The 25,000-nt window shown below is 26.5% G+C and overlaps 1 protein-coding gene across 2 annotated transcripts in view; it reads left to right on the top strand.

Annotated features, from left to right (window-relative positions):
• Positions 1-25,000, top strand: part of LOC101237302 (TBCC domain-containing protein 1) — a 142,706-nt gene that overhangs the window by 80,102 nt on the left and 37,604 nt on the right. For both annotated transcript variants that reach the window (XR_010641224.1, XM_065807546.1), the window contains exons 12-14: positions 2,825-3,000; positions 3,173-3,270; positions 10,367-10,422. Coding sequence is in view for 1 of the 2 variants with exons in the window: in XM_065807546.1 (XP_065663618.1) it covers positions 2,825-3,000; positions 3,173-3,270; positions 10,367-10,422 (330 nt within the window). In the remaining variant the exon portion in view is untranslated. The remainder of the gene's footprint in view (positions 1-2,824; positions 3,001-3,172; positions 3,271-10,366; positions 10,423-25,000) is intronic.

The raw sequence follows: 25,000 nt of genomic DNA, 5'->3' as shown, positions 1-25,000 counted from the left end.
GATCCAGGTTTAATATATTTACTAATTGTTACTTTTGATTGGAAAAAGTTTTAAAAAGATTAGAAGAACTTCATTTATTATAATTTTATAAAAGCACTCTAGATTTAAAATTTTGCAGAAAAGTTTTTACTTTTATATTTTTTACTTAAGCTTGTTATTAATGAAAATAAAAAAATGAGAACAATTAAATTCCTCCTGCAACTTGTTTATTAAAAGTGCTCTTCAACCAACTTTATTTCTAAAGGTAACTAAATTAATAATTATGTTCTTCCACCAACTTGATTGCTAAAAGTACTCTTTAATCAACATGATTACTATAAGTATACAGTGAACAAAATTTTCTTAGCCGCACACAATTTTTATCAGATTTTTCATTATAGAGACTTAATTAAACGTTTTATTAAGAAATTTCTGTATGTGATATATTTATACCATTGTTTGTTAATTGATAATTAAAAGATAATTGATATCATTGTTTTTATAATTTCTTTATATAAAAAAATTTAGTTATTTGATTTATTTGAGTGCAAAATTTGTATAGACGCAGTTCTGTTTTATTAAATTTGAGATATAATTTTTAGTTTTGGTGTTGAAAAAATCAATTTAAATTGTAAGTAATTTCATAATTGACTTAAAAAAAATTTTTCATAAATTTAAAATTCAATGTTTCATATTTTAAGTGAAATGGCACATGGAAAATTTTTAAATGACCATGAAAAAGGTTTAATTAAAGCATATAAGGATTCCGGGTTATCTAAAAGAGAAATTAGACGAAAAATTGGACGATCTGAAAAGGTGATTAGAAACTTTTTGAAACTTGGGTCAGTATATGGCGTCAATCAAAAATACGTAAAAACTACAAGATAACGAAAAGGAACGTCGAACAAATTCGACAATTAGCTACAAAACAAAAGTTAACTGCGAGTCAAATCATATCAGAATTAAGTTTGACAATCACTCCTAGACGTGTTCAACAAATATTGTCAAGATCTGATAATATAAAATGGCGAAAAACCACTAAAAAAACCATGTTTAAAGCAAATACACAAAGAAGCACGACTTGAATTCGCCAGAAAATATATGGATTTTGGAGAAAAGTGGAAATATGTCGTATTTTCTGACGAAAAGAAGTTTAATCTTGATGGACCAGATGGTTTTAGCTATTACTGGCATGATTTGCGAAAAAACAATGCACCTCGTTTGTCACGCAATTTTGGTGGTGGATCATTAATGACATGGGCAGCATTTTGTATCAATGGAAAGACATCGATATGTTTTATATCAACAAAAATGAAATCCATTAATTATACAGATTTATTAGAAGATGTCTTAATCGATTTTTTGGAAAATAACTTGGAAGATCAAGTCATTTTCCAACAAGACAATGCACCCATTCATAAATCAAGAGAAACTATGGTATGGTTTGAATCCAAAAACATCGAAGTGATGAGATGGCCTGCATATAGTCCAGATCTCAATCCAATTGAGAACCTTTGGGGAATCTTATCTCGAAAGGTTTATGAAAATGGACGACAATTTAGCAGCATTCAAGAGCTTCGAGGTGAAGTCAATAGGTGTTGGCAAGAAATTCAACCAATGACACTCCAATCGCTCATTAATTCAATGCCAAATAGAATTTTTGAAGTGATTATGAACCACGGAGGACCCACCAAATATTAAAATTTAAAAAAAATATTTTTTTCCTTTTCATTATTTAATTTTTAAAAGTGCGTCTAACGAAAATTCGCATATGAAAAGTGCATTCCTTATTATTTTTTTTTTCTATTTTTAATGTGATATATTTTTATTATAAATACTTTACTAATAAAATACTTAATAACTAAGCTATACAATAAAAATCATATTTTCTTTTTTACCTAATAAATTTTCCTTAAAAATTAAAATTTCGAATAAAAATTGTGTGCGGCTAAGTAAATTTCGATCACTGTACTTTAATCAGCTTCATTACTTAAAAATTTCTTTAACCAACTTGGTTATTAAAATTACTCTTTAATCAACTTAATTACTAAAAGAGTTCTTCAACAAACTCATTACTAAAAGTATTCTTTAATCAACTTGATTACTAAAAGTATTCTTTAACCTATTTGATGATTAGAAGTATTTTCAACCAACTTGATTACTAAAAGTGTTCTTCAACCATCTTGATTACTAAAAGTATTCTTCCAGGCCCAAAAACAAAAAATTACATTGGGGGGGGGGGGGGAGGAGGCAGTGCTGGATTAAGGGGCCCCAAAATAGTTTAAAGGACTTTTTCATTTTTCAAGTCATTTTTTCTCCCAAAAAAAATATCCCCAGGCCCCAAAAAGTCTTAATCCGACACTGTGGGGGCAATACTAGTGGGGTAGGTCAAAAGTTAGTAGATCAAAAAATTTTGTCAAAGGAACTTACGTCGAATATATAGATAACAAATTAAGTCTTTTCTATCTCTTTTTTTCTTTTATATCTTAATTTGTAATCGTTTGCTTTTTTCTAAAAATTAACTTTAAAATTATTTATTTGAAAAATTATTGGGGAGGGGGGGGGTGAAAGAGGCAAATGCCACTGCTGCCCCCTGGTTGCTACGGGCCTGTCTTCCACCATGAAATATACAAAGTTGGGAGATTTGAAAGAAAAAAATTGTATTAATGAATCATAGATTATTTAGTAATTTAAAGTTGTGAAAAAGGGGAAAAAATAAGAATCATATTAAAATTTAAAGTTGGGAGAAAAGGGAAAAAAAAATCATAAATTATTTAGTAATTTAAGTAAAAAACAAGTAAAACTATTTTGTTGAGTTTTTGACTTTAAAAATTTTTTTTTGTAGCTCCTCCTCAAATAGTTCTTTCCATGTTTGTGTTCCTTCAGAACCAGTACTCATTGGAAGAAATGAAAATATTAAATTGGCACCTTATTATACATGGTATCCTCAGTTAGAAAAAGATATGAAACTTGTTGGTTTACTTCCTGAACCAAATTATTGGAATTTGCCCATAGTCTTAAGTAATTGCCCATAGTCTTAAATAAATGTCCATAGTCTTGTGTATTAGTCCATATTCTTAAGTAATTGTCTATAGTCTTGGGTAATTGTTGATGAAACTTTTTTTTTGTTGAAATCCATTCAGTTTTAATTTATTATTTGCAAATAGTTATATGAATTTTGCTTTTATGTTAGGTCGCAAAAATGATAGCAATCAAAACATATGGCATGAATTTCCTCCTGAAGAATTTTCAAAGTTTGTTATACCATTTACTTTTGAAGGGACAACCAAGGTATTTTGTATGAATAATGCTAAATTAGTTGTAGAAGTTTTCCTGTGTATAGTCTCGCACACTATGACAGCACGATTCTCTTATCCAACAGTTTTAATTGTTGATTGCTAAATTTATTTCAGCTTTAAGTTTGTTTATATTTTTGAATGGCTTCTTTTATAAGATTGCTCCATATGTGTGCTGACTGTTTGTTAAGAAATTTTGTCTTAGGTTGTATCAATGTTATTTATCCTGAATATATCATCCATTTTCTTGTGTTCTTCTGCCAGTAAAAAAATTGGTTTTTTTGTTAGCTTTACTTTTACATAGTCATTGAAAATCTTTTTAAGTTCTCCACTTATTTTGTTTCAAGAGTTATTTAGAATTTTTTATCTCTCTATGAAATCTTTTTGAATGCTGATAATATTCATGTTGCTCTGTGTTGTATATTTTCTCCTTCGATATCACTTTTTTGAGATGTTGACCTTACGACTGCTACAAGTTCTTTGATATTACCTTTTTGAGATGGTGGCCTTACTAGTGCCACAAGTTCTTTGTTATATAAAAAAGGAAATTTAATAAATTACTTTTTTTTAATGATATTATTTTATTTTGTTTTTTTGTTTTTTTGAACAAATTTACTTGTATAATAAAATTTTAAATAAAATTCTCTAAATTTTTAATTTTTTTTTATATAATCATACTGCATTTATAAAATGCTGGCTGCTGCCTTGCAGAAGGGCTCCTATTCCTTTGAAGAGTAGACCTTCTGTTAAGACTTTAATCTTTAAGACTTAAAGACTTTTAGACTTCTGACTTCTGTTAAGACTTTAGTCTTTACTTAAAAATTACTTTAAGTCTTAAACAAATTAAAGAAATAAATTACATGAACTATAGGAACAAATTACTGGAACAAATTACACGAACAAAATATTGGTACAAGATACTGGAACAAATTACTAAAATACATTACATAAACAAAATTTTGTTACAAAATGCTGGAACTAAATTTCATGAACAAGCTATTGGAATAAATTATATGAATAAACTATTAAAACAAAATACTGGAACAAATTACTGAAAGAAATTACATAACAAAATATTTGTACAAAATACTGTAACGAGTTACATGAACAAAATATTGGTACAAAATACTGGAACAAGTTACTGAAATACATAACATGAACAAAATAGTGGTACAAAGTGCAAGAACAAGTTTCTAAAATAAATTACATGAACAAGCTATTGGAACTATATATATGAACAAATTATTGAAACAAAATACTCAAATAAATTGCTGAAAAAAATTACATGAACAAAATATCTGTACAAAATATTGAAACAAATTACATGAACAAAATATTGAAACAAATTACATGAACAAAATATTGGTATAAAACGCTGGAACAAATTACTGAAACAAACTATATGAACAAAATATTGGTACAAAATACTGGAACAAATTACTGAAACAAACTACATGAACAAAACACTGGTACAAAACACTTAAACATTTTCAGGTAAACTCTAGCATGTAAATATAGTAACAATTCTTTGTATTAAATTACACTCAACCCTCTTTTTGAACACATCACAAAAGCATTATTTATTCCTGCAACCATCATATTTGTACTTTGATATATTTGTCTTAAAAAAGATGCTGAAAATATATTTTAAGTCTTATAATAAGATATAACTTGTTGCCAGAATAAGGTATTTCTGTAATTTAAATAAGTGTTTGTGATAAAGAAAATCGCCAAGTGTGTTATATCACACTCATAAAATTATCACATGTTGTCATCGAGCTCAGGGTCAGGGCCGCGAGAGCCATCTTGAAATTTGAAAGTTGCGGAAGACTGTGTTTATTAAAAGCTTTCTATTTGTTATACGACTTTCATTCGTCAATGTTTGAAGTAGTATCTACAACAGCACATTTATACTACTTCAACAATGTAGTTTTTTATACTTTCCAACTTCTTGTTTTTTATTTGTGCCAGATCACTATTTTTTTAAATTATGGTAAAAAAAACCGCAACCAAACAAAAACGCAAGTGCTTAATAAGTTCTTATAATAGTATTGAAGAATAAATTCATGGGTAAAATTTTTTGCTTTTGTTGTTTTGATATGTATTTAAAACACTGTTAACTTAATATTTACGATTAACGGTTTTTATATTTCTTGATATTTTTTTAATAATTGATTTTTTTTGTAAATTAATTAATAATTATGAAATATGTTTTTTTATAATTTCTTATTTAAATAATGCTTTTTTTTGTCGCCAAAAGATTAGTAGATTATAACATGAGAATAATTTGAAATTCTTCTTCAAAACTATTAACTGTAAGTTAAATAACAGATTTTCCCTCAACTGTTATCAGCGATCTTTCCTCTTTTTCATTTTCGAAACTGAATGCTGCAAATTTGTCAGTCATATCTTTATCAGCACTGTCTATTTCATCGTCGTCATCGAGAACTTGATTTGGAATTAATGATGCTGTTGTCATATAGTCATCTGGGTCATCATCAACCTAAAGTAATTGTTTCTTATTCAAATAAATATCTTTTGCTCGCTTTTTTATGAGGATTATTTCTTCTTTTGACCAGCTTCCATGGTTTCCTAATATCATAATACTATCATTTAGCGTTTCGTGACTCATGGATAAGCGTTGATCTGATAATATGCTAGTAAATGTGCTAAAACATAATATATTACATATAATATAAATATCAATTTGCTTTAGTGTGAAGCTGAAAAGAATAGAAACTGAATAGAAAATGAAAAAACAATAATAAAAAAGGGTTAACAATTTTTAACTAACGTTGCGTTACGTTATGTAAGTGTTGTTAGTTAAAAACATAAGTTTTAATTGCGTCATTAAAAAAAGAATTCTGTAGAAAAAAAGAATGCGGTAACATTACTCAAAAAAAGATTGTTTTGCTTAATTAATTTTTTTTATGTTAAGTTTTTAATTTTTTTCTCTTTCATTTCCATTTTTTTTCAAGTTAACACTTTTTTTTACTTTTTCTTGGTTTAGTTTTTTTAGCGCATTTTTGAAATAATTCATCATGTTACAACATATTATGTTAATTTTAAATTAATATAAACCTTATCATCAAGCAAATGTGTAAATACTTGGCCAAATTGTCGAAACAAAATATAATAATGGTGTGCAATAGCATGCCTTCCTGGTCAAGCCTGCAACAAATGACACTTTAGCCTAGTTCAAATTTAAGAAATTAGAATCTAGTAATTAAGAATAAAAATTCTTTTATTTCAAATATAATAAATTATTATCACTTTAAAGGAAATTATTATCCTTTAAAGTGATAATAATTTATTATATTTGAAATAAAAGAATTTTTATTCTTAATTACCAGATTCTAACTTCTTAATTTTGTCTTTATTCCACTGGTTGAGGTTACACATTGCTCATTTGAGGGTTTCTCACATCTTATTGCAGTAAGGTGAGATTCTTTTTCTAAATGTCTTTGAATTGTGTGACTTGTCTCAAAGTTTGTCCCATCGATAAACCGTAAAGCACCTTGTCGTATCAAGCCTTTACAATCTTGTAATACTGCTTCCTATTTCTTGTACAAACTTTGCAGTATATTTCAATGACGCATATAATTCCGTCGGTAATTTCAGTTCTAAAGCCTATTACCTCTTCAACTTCCTATTTCATAAATGTTGACAACATTACTTTGTTTCCTTTTGGAATATCCTTGATTGCAGACATTCTAAACAGCAGAAACGTTTTTAATTAATTTAAGATAAATACTAGTTAATAAAAAACCTATACTATATACAAAAATGAATTTACAAAAATCTCCATTATGAAAATTTATTTTTATTATAAACGATGTGTGGAATATTATTAACAATAAATCAAATAAATCTTACTTGACGTTTTTACAAAATTAAAAATATTCAGAAGCTTTAACTTTCTTAGTTATTTCCTAATTTTCTATTCTCATTTCATTTGCACATTTTTATATTCACATTGTGTTTCCACGCGCACTTGGTTAAAATAGTTAACATTCTATTATTGAAATTAGCTGTAACGACTTCTAACTATTCATTTATTATGTTAGTGCAAAGTGGAAATGTGCAGAAAGCAAGTGACGTAATGCTTATATTTTATATAAGTACTTCGTATAAGGATATAAGTATATGGAAGACGGAGCTTTACTGTTGAATCAACAAGTTTTATCATTACCTAAAAAATTTAATTACAAATATTTTATAAAACAATCATATAAAAGCTTATTATTTTTTCGGTACCAAACTTTTGAATGAGCGTGATTTTATACTCATGTTATAAGCTGAGCGAGCGTTGTTTATTGCGCCTAGAAGGTTTAAAAATGCCGTTTAAAAGGGCGTGTTTCACGAGCACAGGGCGATCGCGCCTGCTTCATCAAAAGCCCTTTATATATACAGTTGTGGCCAGAAGTCTGTTGTATTCGTGTTTTTCAACAAATTCAAAGTTTAAACGGACACAGTGTCTCTAACACATCTCACAGTTTATCAAGACATTATTTAAAATTAGGTAACAGTAATATCTGCTGCACTATCCCTTATTCTTAATTACTTCAGCAATTCTCGCAGGCATAGAATTTACGAGATTTTTACAAACATCAACAGTTATGTCTGTGCACCACACACATGTAATGATGGCACAAAGATCATCTAAATTTGATGGTTTCTCTTTGTCAATCTTTAGTTTCATTATATGCCACAAGTTTTCGATGAGGTTAAGGTCTGGGCTCTGCCCTGGCCAAGGACCTAGAACCTCAACCCCATGATCCCAAAGCCAGTTTTTCACTAAAGCTGCTTGATGACAGGGAGCACCGTCATGCATAAACAGTTTGCAGTTGTGAATCTGCATAACTGTTAAAAACTTTTCATCCAGTATGGTAATATATTTCTGTGCACTCATGTGGTATTTTGTGGAAGAAAGTAGAGGAAGCCTCGGCCAGACGCTTAGAAGCTGCCCCATACCATCAAGTATGGTGAATGTTTAACAGTTCGTATGCAAAACTTTGAATCAAATCTTTTATTGGCAGGACGGCGAACATATCTTGGTGCTGCAGAAAACAACTTTATGTTACTTTCGTCACTAAACATTACTTCATTCCACATTTCACTAGTGTAATGTTTGAATTTCCTGCAAAAAAGTAATCTATCATGAACGTTCTTCTTTGATAACAGCGGTTTTTGTGCAGTTTAGTACGCTTTTAGATTAAAAGTGTCACTTAAATGTTGTTGAATGGTTCTTGCACTAACTCTGTGTGGCAGTTGAGTTGCTTTGGCAAAGGATGATATCATTGGATTCTTTAACACATGTTGTTTTATCGCTCGACTGTAGCAGGAGTTGTAACCTTAGAGCGTCCTGTTTGACATTTTGATTTCACATCACCTGTCTCTCGCCAACGTTTCGTTGTCAATAACACAACTTGCTGGGAAACAATAAGATGTTGTGCCACAGCTGCTTGTGTTAAACCCGAGTTAACTAATGTAACAATCTGACCACGTTTTTTATGTGAAAATCCCATTTTTGGTATAAAATTATTGATCTAAAGTAAACAAATAACACAACGTAAACAAATAAGAAATAAAACTATTTCATTTTTTTAAATAAAAGATAATCTCAATTAGTTCAATCAATAAAACAAACAGCTTTTTGGTTCATTTCTAAGCTTTCAACAAGCTTAAAACAGCAAAATGACGCAAAATGCAGTTATATTTGAGAATACAACAGACTTTTTGCCACTACTGTATATATATATATATATATATATATATATATATATATATATATATATATATATATACATATATATATTTTTAATACACAAATAATACACATTAACATATAAAAAATATTTTAAACAACATTAAACATATAACTATTTCACAATTATTAGCCAACTAAAAACAAATTAATAATATTATTAACCTAACTACAAATCAATTTCTGTCCCGTAACGATCTAAAATACAAATATAAACCGTAACGTCCACTAAACAAATCGTAGCAAAATTAAACTTTTACTACTTGCCTGATGATTGTGATAACACATGAAACTCAGAGTTGCAATATTAAATATATTATATACATTAGCATTTAGCTAATTCCTGGTACTGCGTATATATAAATATATATATATATATATATATATATACATATATATATACATATATATATATATATATATATGTACCGCATCATATATATATACATATATATATATATATATATATATGTACCGCATCATATATATACATATATATATATATATAAATATATATATACATATATATATACATACATATATATATATATGTATATATATATATATGTATATATATATATATATATATATATATATATATATATATATATATATATATATATATATATATATATATATATATATATATTTATATATAAATAAATAAATACTTGATCAAATGTATAAATATTTCATTGAGACTTTGAATAGTTTCCTTGTCACTGTCATCTTCATGAGGAAATGCCTTGCATAAGGCATTTCCTCTAAAGATTGAATGCATTGTATGCAATTCATATGAATTACATACAATGCATTGAATAAGTGCATATTTCATTTTTTTTGGTTATTTTTTTAAATAAACTATTTTGATTTTGGTTTATTTTTATTGATTTTATTTCGGTAGAGAAAAAAAGCATAATTTTGATAAAGAGAAACAAAGTTTAGTTTAATTTAGCCAGTTAGTTTTTAAGAACAGCAATTTGAGCTAGTGCACAAAAAAAGAAGAAACGTCATTTTGTACTAGATGTTGTAAATTTAACTTTTTTTATCATCTCCATCATCTCCATTTGAATTGCTTGAGGTCTGTGAAAAACTCTAGTTTGTTTTCTTTAATCCTATTGTAATCGTTAAAGCAGACCTGTTATTATGAAGGTTGTTAAGTCGAAACAAGCAAGTATATTAAATGATATATTATGTTAGTATATATTAAAAATTATTTTTATTTAAGGTTTTTTGTTTAAAAACAATAAAATAGGGTTTCAGTTTTGTAGTTTCTATCTTTTTGATTTTATTTTTATTTGAATTTTAACTTTATTTACTGCAGAATTGTCCTGTCAGTATACCTCGAAGATATATCGAAGTATTAAATGAACGAGAAAAGTAAGATTTTTTATATATAAATATATTTTTTTATATCTTGATATTTACTTTTGTTTGAATAATCTATGTAATGTGTTATATAGGCTTTAATATTGTATGTAGTAGTGTGTGTATATATTTTTTTAATCAAGTTTGTTTTTATTTGGCTTTTTTATATTTTTCTGTGAAAGTTTTTTTCTCTCACTTCCATCCTTCTGAACTTATGTGATTACCTTGATAAAATAAACAAATAAAATAAAAATGTGAAACACCTTGATAAAATAAACAAATAAAATAAAAAAAACAAGGAAATAATAAAGAAAGTAACATTAATACAAGTAATAAAAAAAGAAGTAATAGGAACAAAAATGTTAAAAAAGTTGGATTCAGAACAAAAATATAAAGGATTTTTCTTACTCCTTTATATTTTTGTTCTGAATCCAACTATTTTGACATTTTTGTTCTTATTACTTCTTTTTTTATTACTTGTATTAATGTTACTTTCTTTATTATTTCCTTGTTTTTTTTATTTTATTTGTTTATTTTATCAAGGTGTCACTAAATTGACTAGTTTTTAACTATATGAGTGACACCGAACCTAACTTTGTAAATTATAATTAAATTTGTTATTTTTGATTTTATGTTTAATAAATATATATATATATATATTTATTTATAAATATATAAATATATATATATATATATATATATATATATATATATATATATATATATATATATATATATAGAGAGAGAGAGAGAGAGAGAGAGAGAGAGAGAGAGACAGTTTTTGATGAAAAAAACTGGCTCTTAATAGCTCTTTCTGTTTAAAGATGATAACATCAAGTGAACTTTATGTAAAAACTAATAAGTTAGTTGAGGAAACTAATTGAATTTTATTGTTTTTTAAAAAACCACAAAAGAGCAGCATAAGAGACTAGAATGTTGTTTGTTTTTTTAATAAACTTAAAAACATTCAGCACGTTTTTGATTTCAATTTTTTACTTTTTATGTTATTTAATTTATTTTTATTATTTAAGTTTTTATGCAATTTCTGTTCTTTGGAGACCCAACAAAACATGAAAAAAATGTCATGTTGGGTCTTTCTTTTAAATTAATATTAGTGACTCATTCCAGGGTTCACTAATTTTAATAAAACATTTTTATTAATTTCAAATAATTATAAAATAAGAACTTTAGTCTTTAAAGTCAATGAAAAATAACTGTACATTTTATATCTCTTCTCATTAAAATCATTTTAAAAACTGCTAATGTTGTGCACATATAGTAGTTAATACTAATTTTATTAACCCTTGTGCGCACATATTATTTAAACTAAATACTCGATTCTTAGTAGAAAATTGTTTTATAAAACTCTAATATAAAAATTACTAGAGTTACGTAATACCAGATTTTTACTTAGTATCAATATACTATTTAAGAATCCTATTATAGAAAAAAAAGCGTAAATGTGCAATTAGTAATTTTAGATTTATCTATAAATCATTCATTTATTGCAAAAACTTACGAGAAATTAAATAAGATTTAAAAATAAGAAAAACAAAGTGACTAAGTACAGTAAAAAAAAAAATTTTCTTAGTTAAATTCAGTAATGGTTATATATTATTATATTATTAAAATAATTTATTAAATATTTTTATAAAAATAACAATGAAATGAGAACTTTAATGATTTTTTTTAAATGATGGAATGCAATGACCTTTTTTTTTTTTTTTTATGTAATACCTAAATTCCTAATATCTTGAAAAAGCTGTATCACATTTTTTCTTTGGTTAAGTACACGCTATTACAACACACTTAGAAGACTTCCAGATCTGACCATGCTCTTGCCAAGGTGTTTAGTAGTGCAAACCTTTGTATTATTAACCACATTTTTAAGTTGACTACAAAGAAGCTAAACCATTAAAAAATCTAAAAAGTATGAAATTTTTGCAGTCTTTTAAATTGAATATTCTCAAAAAGGGCTCATTAGATTTTTTTAAAATCAGATTTCTAAAACCTATGATATTAGTGACCTAAATTCATTGAAAATTCTAAGGTCGTATCATTTTTTACCTAAAACGCATATTTGTAAACTGTGCACATTAGCAAAACCTCAAAACTCTTATCTTCATGTTTTCCTGACTTTTACAACCTAAAAACTCAGTTAACTTTTTCCTTGCTCTTTAACACTATCCTTTTTTTTCTAGTAACTCAAAACTTGATAGTGGTTGCTTATAACCTTTTTGGAAGTAAATTAGTTTAAATATTTATATACTAGTTGACTGGACCCGTAAAAATACAGGTCTTTGTAAGTCTAATCAACAATGACCTTTTCTATACTTTTTTCTTATCTATATACCCTAGCTTCTTATCTATATGCCCTAGCTTCTATACTTTTTTCTTATCTATATACCCTAGAAATAGTTTATTTGGTAAAAACCTGTATTTTATGGCCCGGAAAATACAGGTTTTTACCAAATAAACCATTTCTATAATTATCTATTCCACACTAATTATTTCTAAACCTTTTCCTCATTTACTTCAATATTTTTTTGTAAAATAGTTCATTCTGAAAAATTGCTTTAAGAGCAAAAAAAGTTAACAACATGTGCACATTTTTTCCATATGTAGAGCTTATAAGAGATTTATAATTAGGTTTGTTTTTTTCCTAAATACATATCATCTAAAGCTCAGTGGTTTAGTGCACTGTCATCAGTGTTGTTTTGAGGCATTGAAGACTTCCCACTTAGCGTAATAAGTTTGCCTATATATTTATAGCAAAAAAGACATATAATTGTTAAAATAAAATCTTAAAGTATTCTTATATAATACATAAAACCTTTTCCATTACATGAATAAATGTATTCTAATAACAGTATAATAAAAAATAATTAAATATTTTAAAATTTTCCTAGGTCAAAAAAAAGAAGTTACTTTATAGAAATAAGAAAAAAATACTTATCAGGATTACTTAAGTATAATTATCCTTTATTAGAGAATATTTATATCATTTTTAAAATAGTTATTATATTATAAGTTTAGCTCAACTGACATTGTTTATCATTGTTGTTAACTATCATTGTTAATATTATCATTGTTGTATCATTGTTGAAACAAAGTACTTTATTTAATTATCTAATTTAATTATAAATATATTTCCATAAATATGTCCTGCATAAGTGCTAATGGAGTCTCAAAGAGAAAGGCAAACAACTCTAGACCACCGTGTGACCACTAAATGAATCGAGGAAGCTTCTGGTTTTAGCTGCTCTATATGGATTACAAACAAAAAGCTTGGCTAATTTCAAGGCTATTCCAGAAGTTCGGCACATTCTTGACTACTATCACCGTTTAGTTGGCGTACACCCTGCACTGCCATCAAAAGTTGTTATAAAAATAATAGTGAAGGGTTTTGAGCAGCTCTGGAATATGAAATTTAGCTTACCGTCAGTAACCAAAGTTAGCATCATAAAATTAGCATCAAAACAAAGTTGGCATCAAAGTTGGCATCAAAAAGTTAAATAAGTTTGTGGTTGAATATAAAATATGTTTGAAGAGAAAATCAACTCTGGTTTTTCTTATGCCGTTTAATATTCTTGACCAAAAAAAGAAAAATGAAGAGCTAAGAACAAACATTTTATAATTATCAAATGGTTGAAAGAGCTGTGTATCCACCAGTAAAAAAATTATTGAGCATCCTGCTAATAGGCAGTTAATACTAAAAAACCTAGATCTTGATTATCTAGAGCAATTACATAATTATATACAGAAGCAAGCTCTCAAAATGATGATGAATCTGATGGTTTTGAGCCTTTGTTCGAACCATCCAAACGAGATCTTAAATCAAATAAGTAATAATTTATTTTTCGAGAGTAATAATACTTCTCAAAAAATAAATTATTACTTTTTTTTAAAATATATTTACTTTGTTTTTAATTTAAGTCTAAACAAAAGAACTAGAGTTACTCGCTCATTAAGTTATTTCCATGATGATATTCCCACTCCACAAAATGATAAGTGATATTATCACAATTACACAATTAAAATGATATACCCACAATTAAAAGAGTCATATAATGTCCTGCATAAAATGCCTCATCCTCCTCCTACTGTTGAAACTTGGGGAGATGATTATGGACTATTGGCTAGGTTTATTTAGTTAAACTTTTTCTTTATCAATATCAATGATATGTATGCACTTATATATCCATATTAAAACTAAACTGCTATGTTCTTACTGAAGATAAAACAGCAAGATAGAACAGCAAAAGCAATTTATATCTTACTTTGCTACTTTCTAATCCCAGAAGAAAGGCAATCATTGAAAGAAATAACTTTTATTAAAGAAATAACTTTTATTAAAGAAATAAAGTTTATTAGCTGTTCTTGGTCACATGCATGGTTTAAAATGAGGGAGGAACCCAATTGAATGAACCTGAAAGAAGCCACATCAGCCTGCATTACAGCCCAAGAAGCTTTGAGCAGACATATTCTTGGTGTTTAAGTTACATTAAAAAAATATGCATAGAATGAATGAGGTTGCTGAAAGAGGACTCCGTGCTATGCATATCTGAGCTTACTGAGCTTGAAGTCTGATGATGCTCTTGAGAAACTTTTCTTAACTGAAATATTTATTAAAATGTCTAGTCAACAATAATCTAACTTTTTAAACTTTGTTTTATTATATTTATAGTTTGTACAGTAAAAATAATAACAATAACAAAAATAAAAATAGGGTGTTTGTCTTATTTCTATAAAGTAACTTTTTTTTTGAACTAATAAAATTTTCAAAAATTTAACTATTTTTTATTGAATTGTGTTTTGAACACAATTATTAATGTTTTAAAAAAGGTTTCTCATTTTGAAAAAAGTTATTATAGCATCATCCTACTATACTAAATTGTTCCATATACTGCCTGCTTTGTTCTGCTAAATTGTTCCATATACTGCCTGCAAACAAAGGCTTTTACACTTACAGACATTAGCACGTAACGCTATACAAATGGCAGAACTAAGAAGGTGACATAATTTTAGCAAGAAATTATCAAGAGAGAAGCAAATCTAGAATCAAATTTTCTTCTTGGATGAGACAACATGTTTCATATTTTTTCAATCTTGTCAAATTTTTTAAATACAATAACACAAAATCCAAATATTCAAAGCAAAATAGTTTAAGCTAAAAAGATTTCTAATTATAAGAAGAGTTTCCTTATATAAGTAGATTTTTTACATTTACATATAACATATTTGTTTATTGTTATATTATGTTATATTAGATCCTATGCAATAAAGCTGTTATTAATTAGAGAACCTGCTTAAAAAGAGTTGATTAATTGCAATTGTTAAAAGAGTTTATAAAATGTTTTGTTTTACAATTACATGCATATATTCGATAGATCAGTGGTGAATGCACTGTCATCAGTGTGTTTTGCAAGGGTTTAAATGCGCCCCTTAAAACAGTATATTTTTTAATTCTGGCCATATATTTATAGCAAAAAAATTAATACAGCCTTAAAGACTTTTAATTGTTAAAAAAAATTTTAATTTTTTTTCTAGTTACAGGCTTTTCTTTCTTCTTTTTTTTTGTTTGCCTCTACAGCAGCATTTTCTGGAATAGCAGGACTTATTAAATTTTTTCTTTAACTTTTATTTATTATTATTTGGACTAACTACCTGAGCACATTAATAACATAAGTATCTCTATCATGAAATATGCACAACAAATTTCTCCCAGTGTTTTAATGTTTTTAAAAGATTTAAGCTTTTTTAAAAACTCTCTTCCTTTCGTTTATTATAGTATATAATATCTTTATATATGTTATGTATATAATATCTATAAATCTTCAAAACTGTTTTATTTTGTATTTTAGAAAAATCAAATAAGGTTTAAAAAAAAAAGGAGTTCCAGTGCTAGGATTTAAACCATATTGCTTTGCTTCACAAACTCTGTGAGCTAACCACCTCAGCCACTAAGATGAATTGATTGTTTTAGCTTTATTTAATAAACAAAAAACTTTTTAAATTGTAAATAAACACTATAAATCAAAATTAAGGATATGTTGCCGCAATGCAGTTTTCAATTAAAAGTAAGACTGTAAGACTTGATATATGTTTATATATGTTTTAACATTACATAATTTGAAGTTTACATAAGTTAGTTATTTACATTCACTTTTGTTCATGTTTTCTTATTAAAAAAGTTCTGCGACTCTTTTCTTTTTTGACCTTGGTTGCAATGGCTGCCAAGAATTCCATTTGAATGCACTCAAGGAGACACTAAGTTCAGCATTATATTATATGATGTAGCAGCACTCTCTTGTGGCAGCAGGCTATAAGATAATGTATGTACTGGAGCTCCTGGCAGCAGTAATTAACACCTCCCCCCCATTAGGTGTAGCTCTGTTGGAAAATCTACCACTAAGTGGTCACTGGCTTCTGCGTGTATCAATCAATGATTAATAAGATTGTAAAATTCTTTAGCATTACTTTTGATTGAACCTGGTTGAGATAATTTTTTGTATTGGGGCTATAAAGAAACATAAGTTCTAAACATCTCTTCTTTATATAGTTCTACTCATTTCCATTTGCAAACCACACATTATTTTACAAAATTTAAGATTAGTTACCAGTTAAGTTAAGTGTTTTACTTTATCTATATTAAAACTGTTCAGTAATATAGAAACATTGTAGTGATTTTCAGGAACAATTAGAATTAAAGTTAGTAAGATGATTTTTTACAGAACGTTCTTTATATTTTAAACTCTGGGGTTCTTCATAAGCACTCCTTGTTGTTTGATTTCATGAATATATTTTTCAATTTCTAAATCTATGATCTCACAATATGACTTTTAAACAAATGAAACTTTTACAAAATGGTAATTACTTTATATTTTAGTTTTAGCTGAATCATTTGGAATGAGAAAATAAAAATATTTTATTTACCTTTAAAAAGCCTCTTCCTCCATTAATATTGAGGTTGACTATATGATTGCTTAGGTTCTTTTCTTTAATCGCAACAAGGAACTGAACAAACTCCTCGATATCTGCACACTTAATAATAGGGAAATTTTCCTTTACTTACAAATTTCTTTTCTCAACATCAAATTCTTAAATATCTATTATAAACAAATCTTTAATATCAATTACTTTTACACAGGTTTTTTGGTTTAATTGATGTTCTATTTAAAACAAAGTCTTAAATTTGGATATATTACGTAGATTATTAAATAAGCTATATTACTTAAATAATAATTAATAATTAAATAAGCTATATTACTTAAATAATAATTAATAATTAAATAAGCTATATTACTTAAATAATAATTAATAATTAAATAAGCTATATTACTTAAATAATAATTAATAATTAAATAAGCTATATTACTTAAATAATAATTAATAATTAAATAAGCTATATTACTTAAATAATAATTAATAATTAAATAAGCTATATTACTTAAATAATAATTAATAATTAAATAAGCTATATTACTTAAATAATAATTAATAATTAAATAAGCTATATTACTTAAATAATAATTAATAATTAAATAAGCTATATTACTTAAATAATAATTAATAATTAAATAAGCTATATTACTTAAATAATAATTAATAATTAAATAAGCTATATTACTTAAATAATAATTAATAATTAAATAAGCTATATTACTTAAATAATAATTAATAATTAAATAAGCTATATTACTTAAATAGAGTAATAAGTAGTATACTTCAAAAAATTATTTTTACCTTTAACTAGCTGTACCAGTTTCTCAATGGACAAAGAAAGTCCTGATTGAATCCTTATTAAATCAATCAAAGTGATCTGTCTAGGTTGATTTTTTAAGCATTCTACTGATACTTGTAAAGTACTTGTAAAGGTTGTTTGAGTTAAACTTGCAACACCTGTTGCAAATTTAATTATTTTTGATCGTTGATCATTTTCTACTTGAGAAGCAATGTGTTCTTTTAACTTTAGCCAAGGTGTGAAGTTTTTCTAAAAATTTCACTGCAAACATTTTATTTCCACAATGGTGTTTCTTTCCCTGTTTGATCTTCGAATGGCAAGGTATGCTCATTTTTTTATGAGGTTAACACGACTTGGAAAACTTACTCAACTCAAGTTCTTCCACATAAACTCCTAAGTTTGCAAATTTAGCTGTGACAAATTGCAGAGTATTTGGTTAAAACAGTAAAAATGTTTTTAGATCAGTCAATCATTAAATCTGACATGTAGTTTTTTCGACATATATTGTTTCATTTTCACATTTATCACATATGCCATATCATACATATATGAGTGGAATTTTTGTGTCTTGATAATTTTTGTGCACAAAAATAACAAATCTTTTTTCTGTTTGTGTTATGACCACACTTTTTTTTTGGATAAGACGTGGAATAATAATTATTCGGAAGAATAAATATTTTTATATATATAAAAATATACAAATATATATATATATATATATATATATATATATATATATATATATATATATATATATATCAACCCTCGGAATTAGGGTCGGCACTCTGCAATGTCAACCCTAATTGCCGATCTTAAAATGTTTGAGATCTGCAAAAAATTGCTGGTCTTGTTCCTATGCTTTATGATGACCCCTTTCTGTCAAATTTTTTTTACTGACCTGGTACTGATCCATAACAGTTTAAGGCCAACCTCATTTTTTCCTAACATGTATATATTTATATATATATATATATATATATATATATATATATATATATATATATATATATATATATATATATATATATATATATATATATATATATATGCATATTGCAATGAATCCAACAATGTATGAATTGTCCTGGGTCAAATCATAAAACTAAAAAGTGAAAAAAAATGCTAGTATTTTATAAATAATAAAATATAAATTATTAATACATAAAGTATTGTAAATTTTTTCCCTATATCTTATGTTATAAAGCCTAATAACCAACCTAAATCTTATAATGTTGCCAGGGCTGGGTTGGTAAAAAGTCACATTTTTAGATTTCTTATGTAGTTATATAACTTATATATATATATATATATATATATATATATATATATATATATATATATATATATATATATATATATATATATATATATATATATATATATATATATATATATATATATATATATATATATATACAGGTACTTCTGTCAGAGCGTCGTAACACTTGACACCCTTTAAGCCACTAAAAACGAACCAAAAATGGAAAAGACTTGAAATTTCCCAGAAATATGAAATATTATATATTCAAAAGTTATAGCACTAAGGTCTTCAAAAGTTAACCCTATTTAGCATGGCTGTCGTAGCGTTTACTTTTTACCACTTCTGAACAAAACAACATTGTCAGACTTAATGCAGTGAACAGTGTAGTAAAAAAAAAATCATTTAATGTGTGTATTTAGCACATATTAATTTTATTATATGCTAAGTTTCATAGTTTTTACTTGTAGTTTTACAAGGATTTTTATGTTTTTTTTTATCTCAACAGTCGTAATGAAAAATCCAATATTAAAAAGATAGCAAATAAAATGGCGCAATCAATGGTGTAAAATAAAAGTATCAATGATTATTAACAGCCATGTAAATTAATGTGGAATGTAAAATATGATGTGGAAAAGTTACCATGGTTACCAACAACAGAAACCAAATAAATTGTTTTGAGAGCAGCATCATCAATATTTTAAATTATTTTTTAAGTATCTCTGAAAATAGATCAGAATAACTAATCTTTGTTATGAACCAAACCATTTTTCTAAGAGATTGTTACAACCGATCTTCAATTTGTTATTGTCTTTCTCAGCAACTTTTTTAAATTTTTGTTTAATTATATTTTTGGCATATTGAATGATTGCTGACTTTGATAAATATATAAAGAAGCTATCATCATTTTGTGACATTTTTGATTTGGGACTTTGCATATATATTGCTAACAACAATAAATCTTTATGTTGCTCATTTTATCCTTTTCTAAGTGAGTATCACTAAAACTCGACTTTTGCTCATAAAAAATTTTGTATTGAGTGTTAAAGTTTTAAAATACTGTTAAAAGTATTAAAATACTAGTTAAAATTATATTTTTTCAGCATAGCTGTCATCAAGGATATTGCCAAAACAAGAATGGAAAACACCATAAAATTTCCTTTGTGTGTCAATAAAGGTAACAGCTCGAAAGGAGGAGTGCTGCTGGTTCAATCTCTCCAATACATCCACATTTTTAAATACTTTCTGCACTCATTTCCAGCCAATTTCTGGAATAGGGTGGCCGCCTATTCCCTCAGGTCTACTAAGATAAACTGTTCCATAGGATGAAGTTTTTTTGTTGGCAATGACTGATGCTGCAAATCTTTTAGCTCCTTTAACACAACTTCTACTAAATTTTTTTGCAAAGTAGACTTTGAGAAATTTTTTGGTACTGATAACTCTTTGGTATATATTTTTTGTTAAACTAAAAAAAAAATTATTTTCATAACTGATATTGAAATTCACAAAAACTCAATTGATTGTAAAATGGTTAATTCATGTAATGGGCTAAATTATACCATAAGTATGAGGCTTTTCTTTAATAATCACATGAACTTGTTAAATATATTCAGCTGCATACCTGATTTAAAGGCGCCCTGAATGAGGTTCATCTTTGAGACTCAGTCTACTATATTTAAATAGAGGTCACTTGGCAATTAATACTACTACGAAATACTATAATTTTGGCAATTGGTCACCATGAACTAATTCCAGTACATTAGTTATGATTTGTGTGATGACTTTGTGTGTCAGATTTGTGTGAAGGCTTTGAGCATAAGTTTTAACATATGCTTGATTTTTTTTTCTATTAAAATTTTTTTTTTAATTTACTTCAAATTTCTTTTTTTTAATTTACTTCAAATTTTTTTTTTAATTTACTTCAAATTTCAATAATTTTTTTTTTTTATGTTTTTCTGTATTTTTTTTTTAGTATTTCAAGAACAACTTAAAATATTTAGGTACAGTTTTAATTCATATATAGGTATTTAAACTAATAATAAAGTATTTCTATATTTAAATAGATATTGAATTAATGCGCATTTAGGGGTAATTTAGGTCAGTTATTGCACATTTAGGGCTTTCCATCAGGCATGTAAACTCATTGAGGAGGGGGAGGATCTTCAAATAGCATACAAAAGTGTATGGTGAAAGTAGGACTTACAAGCTTAAAACCTAATTTTTGACAAATCAAGATTTATGAGATTTTTTTAAGATCAACATTTTTAAAATGTCGATCTTTAAAAAATGAAAAATGAAAATATATATAAAATGAAACTGATGATGTCATACTGAAATTCATATTAAGAACATTTATCATAAATATTTTTAGTTCCAAATTTTTTCTTTGTATAAAAAACTGTCTGGATTACATTTAGAATTTTAAAAATCTTAAATTGTGAAAAATATACTTGGATAGTACTCAAAAAAAAATTATATATATATATATATGTATGGTCGTCTTTATTTTTTGCCACAAAATGTAACCTTTATGTTTGTTTTAAAAAAAAATGATAATTTAGAAGACTGGAAAATGTTTAAAAACTTAAAGGTTTTCTTTTTTAATTGATAGATTGCTTGCCCAAACCAAAATCCTCAGTCAATTTAACAGTACTCCTCGCATGTTCTACCTATTTGTCAGTCGATGTATATAAACAGTAAAAAATAAAGCATTCTGAATGTTTTTATTATTATCTTTTTTTTTAAATAAAAATCTTTTCGATCCATAAAGTTGCGTTTTTGTAGTTTTTTTAAAAATGATAAAACTTAATTAGTTTCCTCAATTAAATTAAATGGTTTTTACATAAAGTGTACTTAATTTTGTCACTTTTAATCACAAAGAGTCATTAAGAGTCTTTTTTTAACACAAACAGTAAATTTAAATTTCAAACTATAAGAATATATACATTATGGTGTTCCAAAAATACAACTTTTTCACAGAACCAAAAGGGTTATAACATATCCTGGTTATATACCTTAAAAAAAAGGAAACTGCAAATATTAAGTCTCTAAACCTTCAGGAAGTAGATTTTTATTTATCTTCAAAATGTCTAATATTTAAATAATAAAACAATCGGAAGAAAAAACAGTTTCTTTCAGTTCAAAGTATTTTTTTGACTAGAGTTGAAATAATGTTTACATTTAATCTAATACATTTTTTGCTAAGGAATTTTTATGTTCAAATCACTATTTTTCATTCTTTTATCCACTCTTTTTTTTATCCTCTTTAGCAACCACCAAGATGTTTTATCTCTGACTTTTAATATAACTGTCTGCTAGGAAATCTTACACAAGGCAAATATTTTTTTCAGAGCAGTCATTTGTGCACTGAACACTTGAAACATAATCTTAAAAAAAATTGATGCTGGGATAAAGTTCTACAAATTTTCCATAAGAAATCTAAAACAATATATCTTGTATATTATTGAGAAATAAATATGTCAACTGTGATTGTATTATATTTAATCTCTGGTTTCTTTATTTCAAAAAAAAAAAATTAGTTATGCCTGGATCTGTTAGTGATACAATAACAACATTTTCAGCCAATACCATATATACCTAAGAAAAGAGTTTTAAAGACTTTTGCCTAATATTTTGTCTTCTTCCTCTCTACTTTTGGCTACTTTAATTGATTTGATGGTAAAATATTATTATTTGTCCAACAATATCTGTGAAGTAATCCAATATCATCTGTACACTTTTGTCCAAGATCATCAGTATTTTTTTTTTATTCTAACACCATCTGTCCAATATCATCTGAAAATTTAATGACCCCTAATAACATCTTTATGAAGATGTAACTACAACTGGTAATTTTTCCAATAGCATCTGGAAAAATTTTCTCTAGATGTAGTTACATCTGAAAATATTTCTAAATGTAACTACATCTGGTTAAAATAATGCATTATTAGTTAATATTTTTTTCTGTTTACTATTTACAAATATTATTTTGTTTGATAATTGAAAAGATATAACTATACCTATATACATCTGTGGATTCTATAATCCACAGATGTAGTTGCACAGATGTTATTACACTTAAATAATTTAAAAGATGTTACTACATCTGTAATATTCATTTAATTTTTGCCCAGATGTTATTAAACGTTAATGAAATTTCAGGTGTTATTGGACAGATGTTATTATATCTCATTATATTTACAGATGTTGTTGGACAGATGTTATTAGACATGGCAAAAACAAAAAAAAAATGTTGTTACCCTGACCTGCTTTGATATAATTAGATAGTGCCTTGATTATGATAGATGACTTCTGAAACCAAGGAGCAAAAATCTTGCTACAAAAGATGCAATTTTGTTGACATCTTCTATCTCCTCCACTGACATAATTTTCAGTTTCTTTATGAGTTAGTTGATGAATCAATAAATATATCCCATTTGCAATCAATCTAGCTTCTTGACAAAAATTCTACCTTCATCAACCCAGGGGGTTGATGAAGGTAGAAGTTTGGTGCTTGGTTACCTAAATAGAGTTAACCTAGTTCACATAACTTTATATAGTCTGTTCTTAACTTTAAGTTTTCACAGCGTTCAGGCGTTTTCTTCATATTCTTTAGTTTCCTGTGCAATCTAATGCTTGTAAGAATTGTTTTAAAAAATGTTAAAATTAAATCAGTCTAATGAGTTAATATCTTCATTGCCTGAAAATTTTCAAGCCAATATTTTTTTAAATTTAAAAATAGCTTTTTTTGGTGCCTTAGTCTTTCATGTTAGTGCTTGCACTAAATGACTGAAGTGTCTCTCCTATATGTGTCGACAACATAAAAGTCACATAATGTGCTTTCTGATTACATACTTATTTAGAAGTTTAATTCCTCCGTTATGTGCATCAGTGTTTAAAGCAGTATGGACAGAAAAAATGTTATTTTTAATTTCAAAATCTTCTAGTACTTTTGCTTGTTCTTTGCCTTTTGATGAACTTACCTAGAACACTCCTAAGAGAATATCACTACTATTATCGTCTTCAGGAGCTGTCACACATACTGCAATCTTTTCCATTTTAAAAGTAATATTGTTTTTAAGATCTTATTCAATACACAATTTACTATCGAAATGAAGCAAGATTCTACTGATTGAAAAATTTTTATAACTTTCTAATTTCTCTCCCATGGTTTGTGATCTTATGAAATCTTTTTCTGTGGGTTCCTGATTTTGACAAAACAATAGCTTCCAAATAAAGCCTTCAGAATTGAAGAAAGAATTGCTTTATGATCCTTTACACTTTTATAGCAACATCACTTGTCACTTTTATTAATCCATTTTTTGATATTGACAAGTCCAGCTCATCAGATTCTCTTTTTTTTCTTGTTAATGGCTGTTAATTGTTAAAGGGAGTTCATTATCTTCTTCACTAGATACGTCAAAAAATGAATCATTACATTAACTTGATTTAATTGATTCTGTATCAGAATCAGAGACAAAATGATTTTCAAATACATTTTTGTTCTTTTTGAAAATTTCAAGTCTTTAACTCATTCCTACGTTCAATTCTCTTTCGATAAATCATGTCAATATCCTCAGTTATATACA

This window comes from Hydra vulgaris, chromosome 10 (genome assembly GCF_038396675.1).
Source record: "Hydra vulgaris chromosome 10, alternate assembly HydraT2T_AEP".
Lineage (NCBI taxonomy): Eukaryota > Metazoa > Cnidaria > Hydrozoa > Anthoathecata > Hydridae > Hydra > Hydra vulgaris.
The sequence above is the reverse complement of the archived record's forward strand: the minus strand, read 5'-3'. Positions and strand labels throughout refer to the sequence as shown.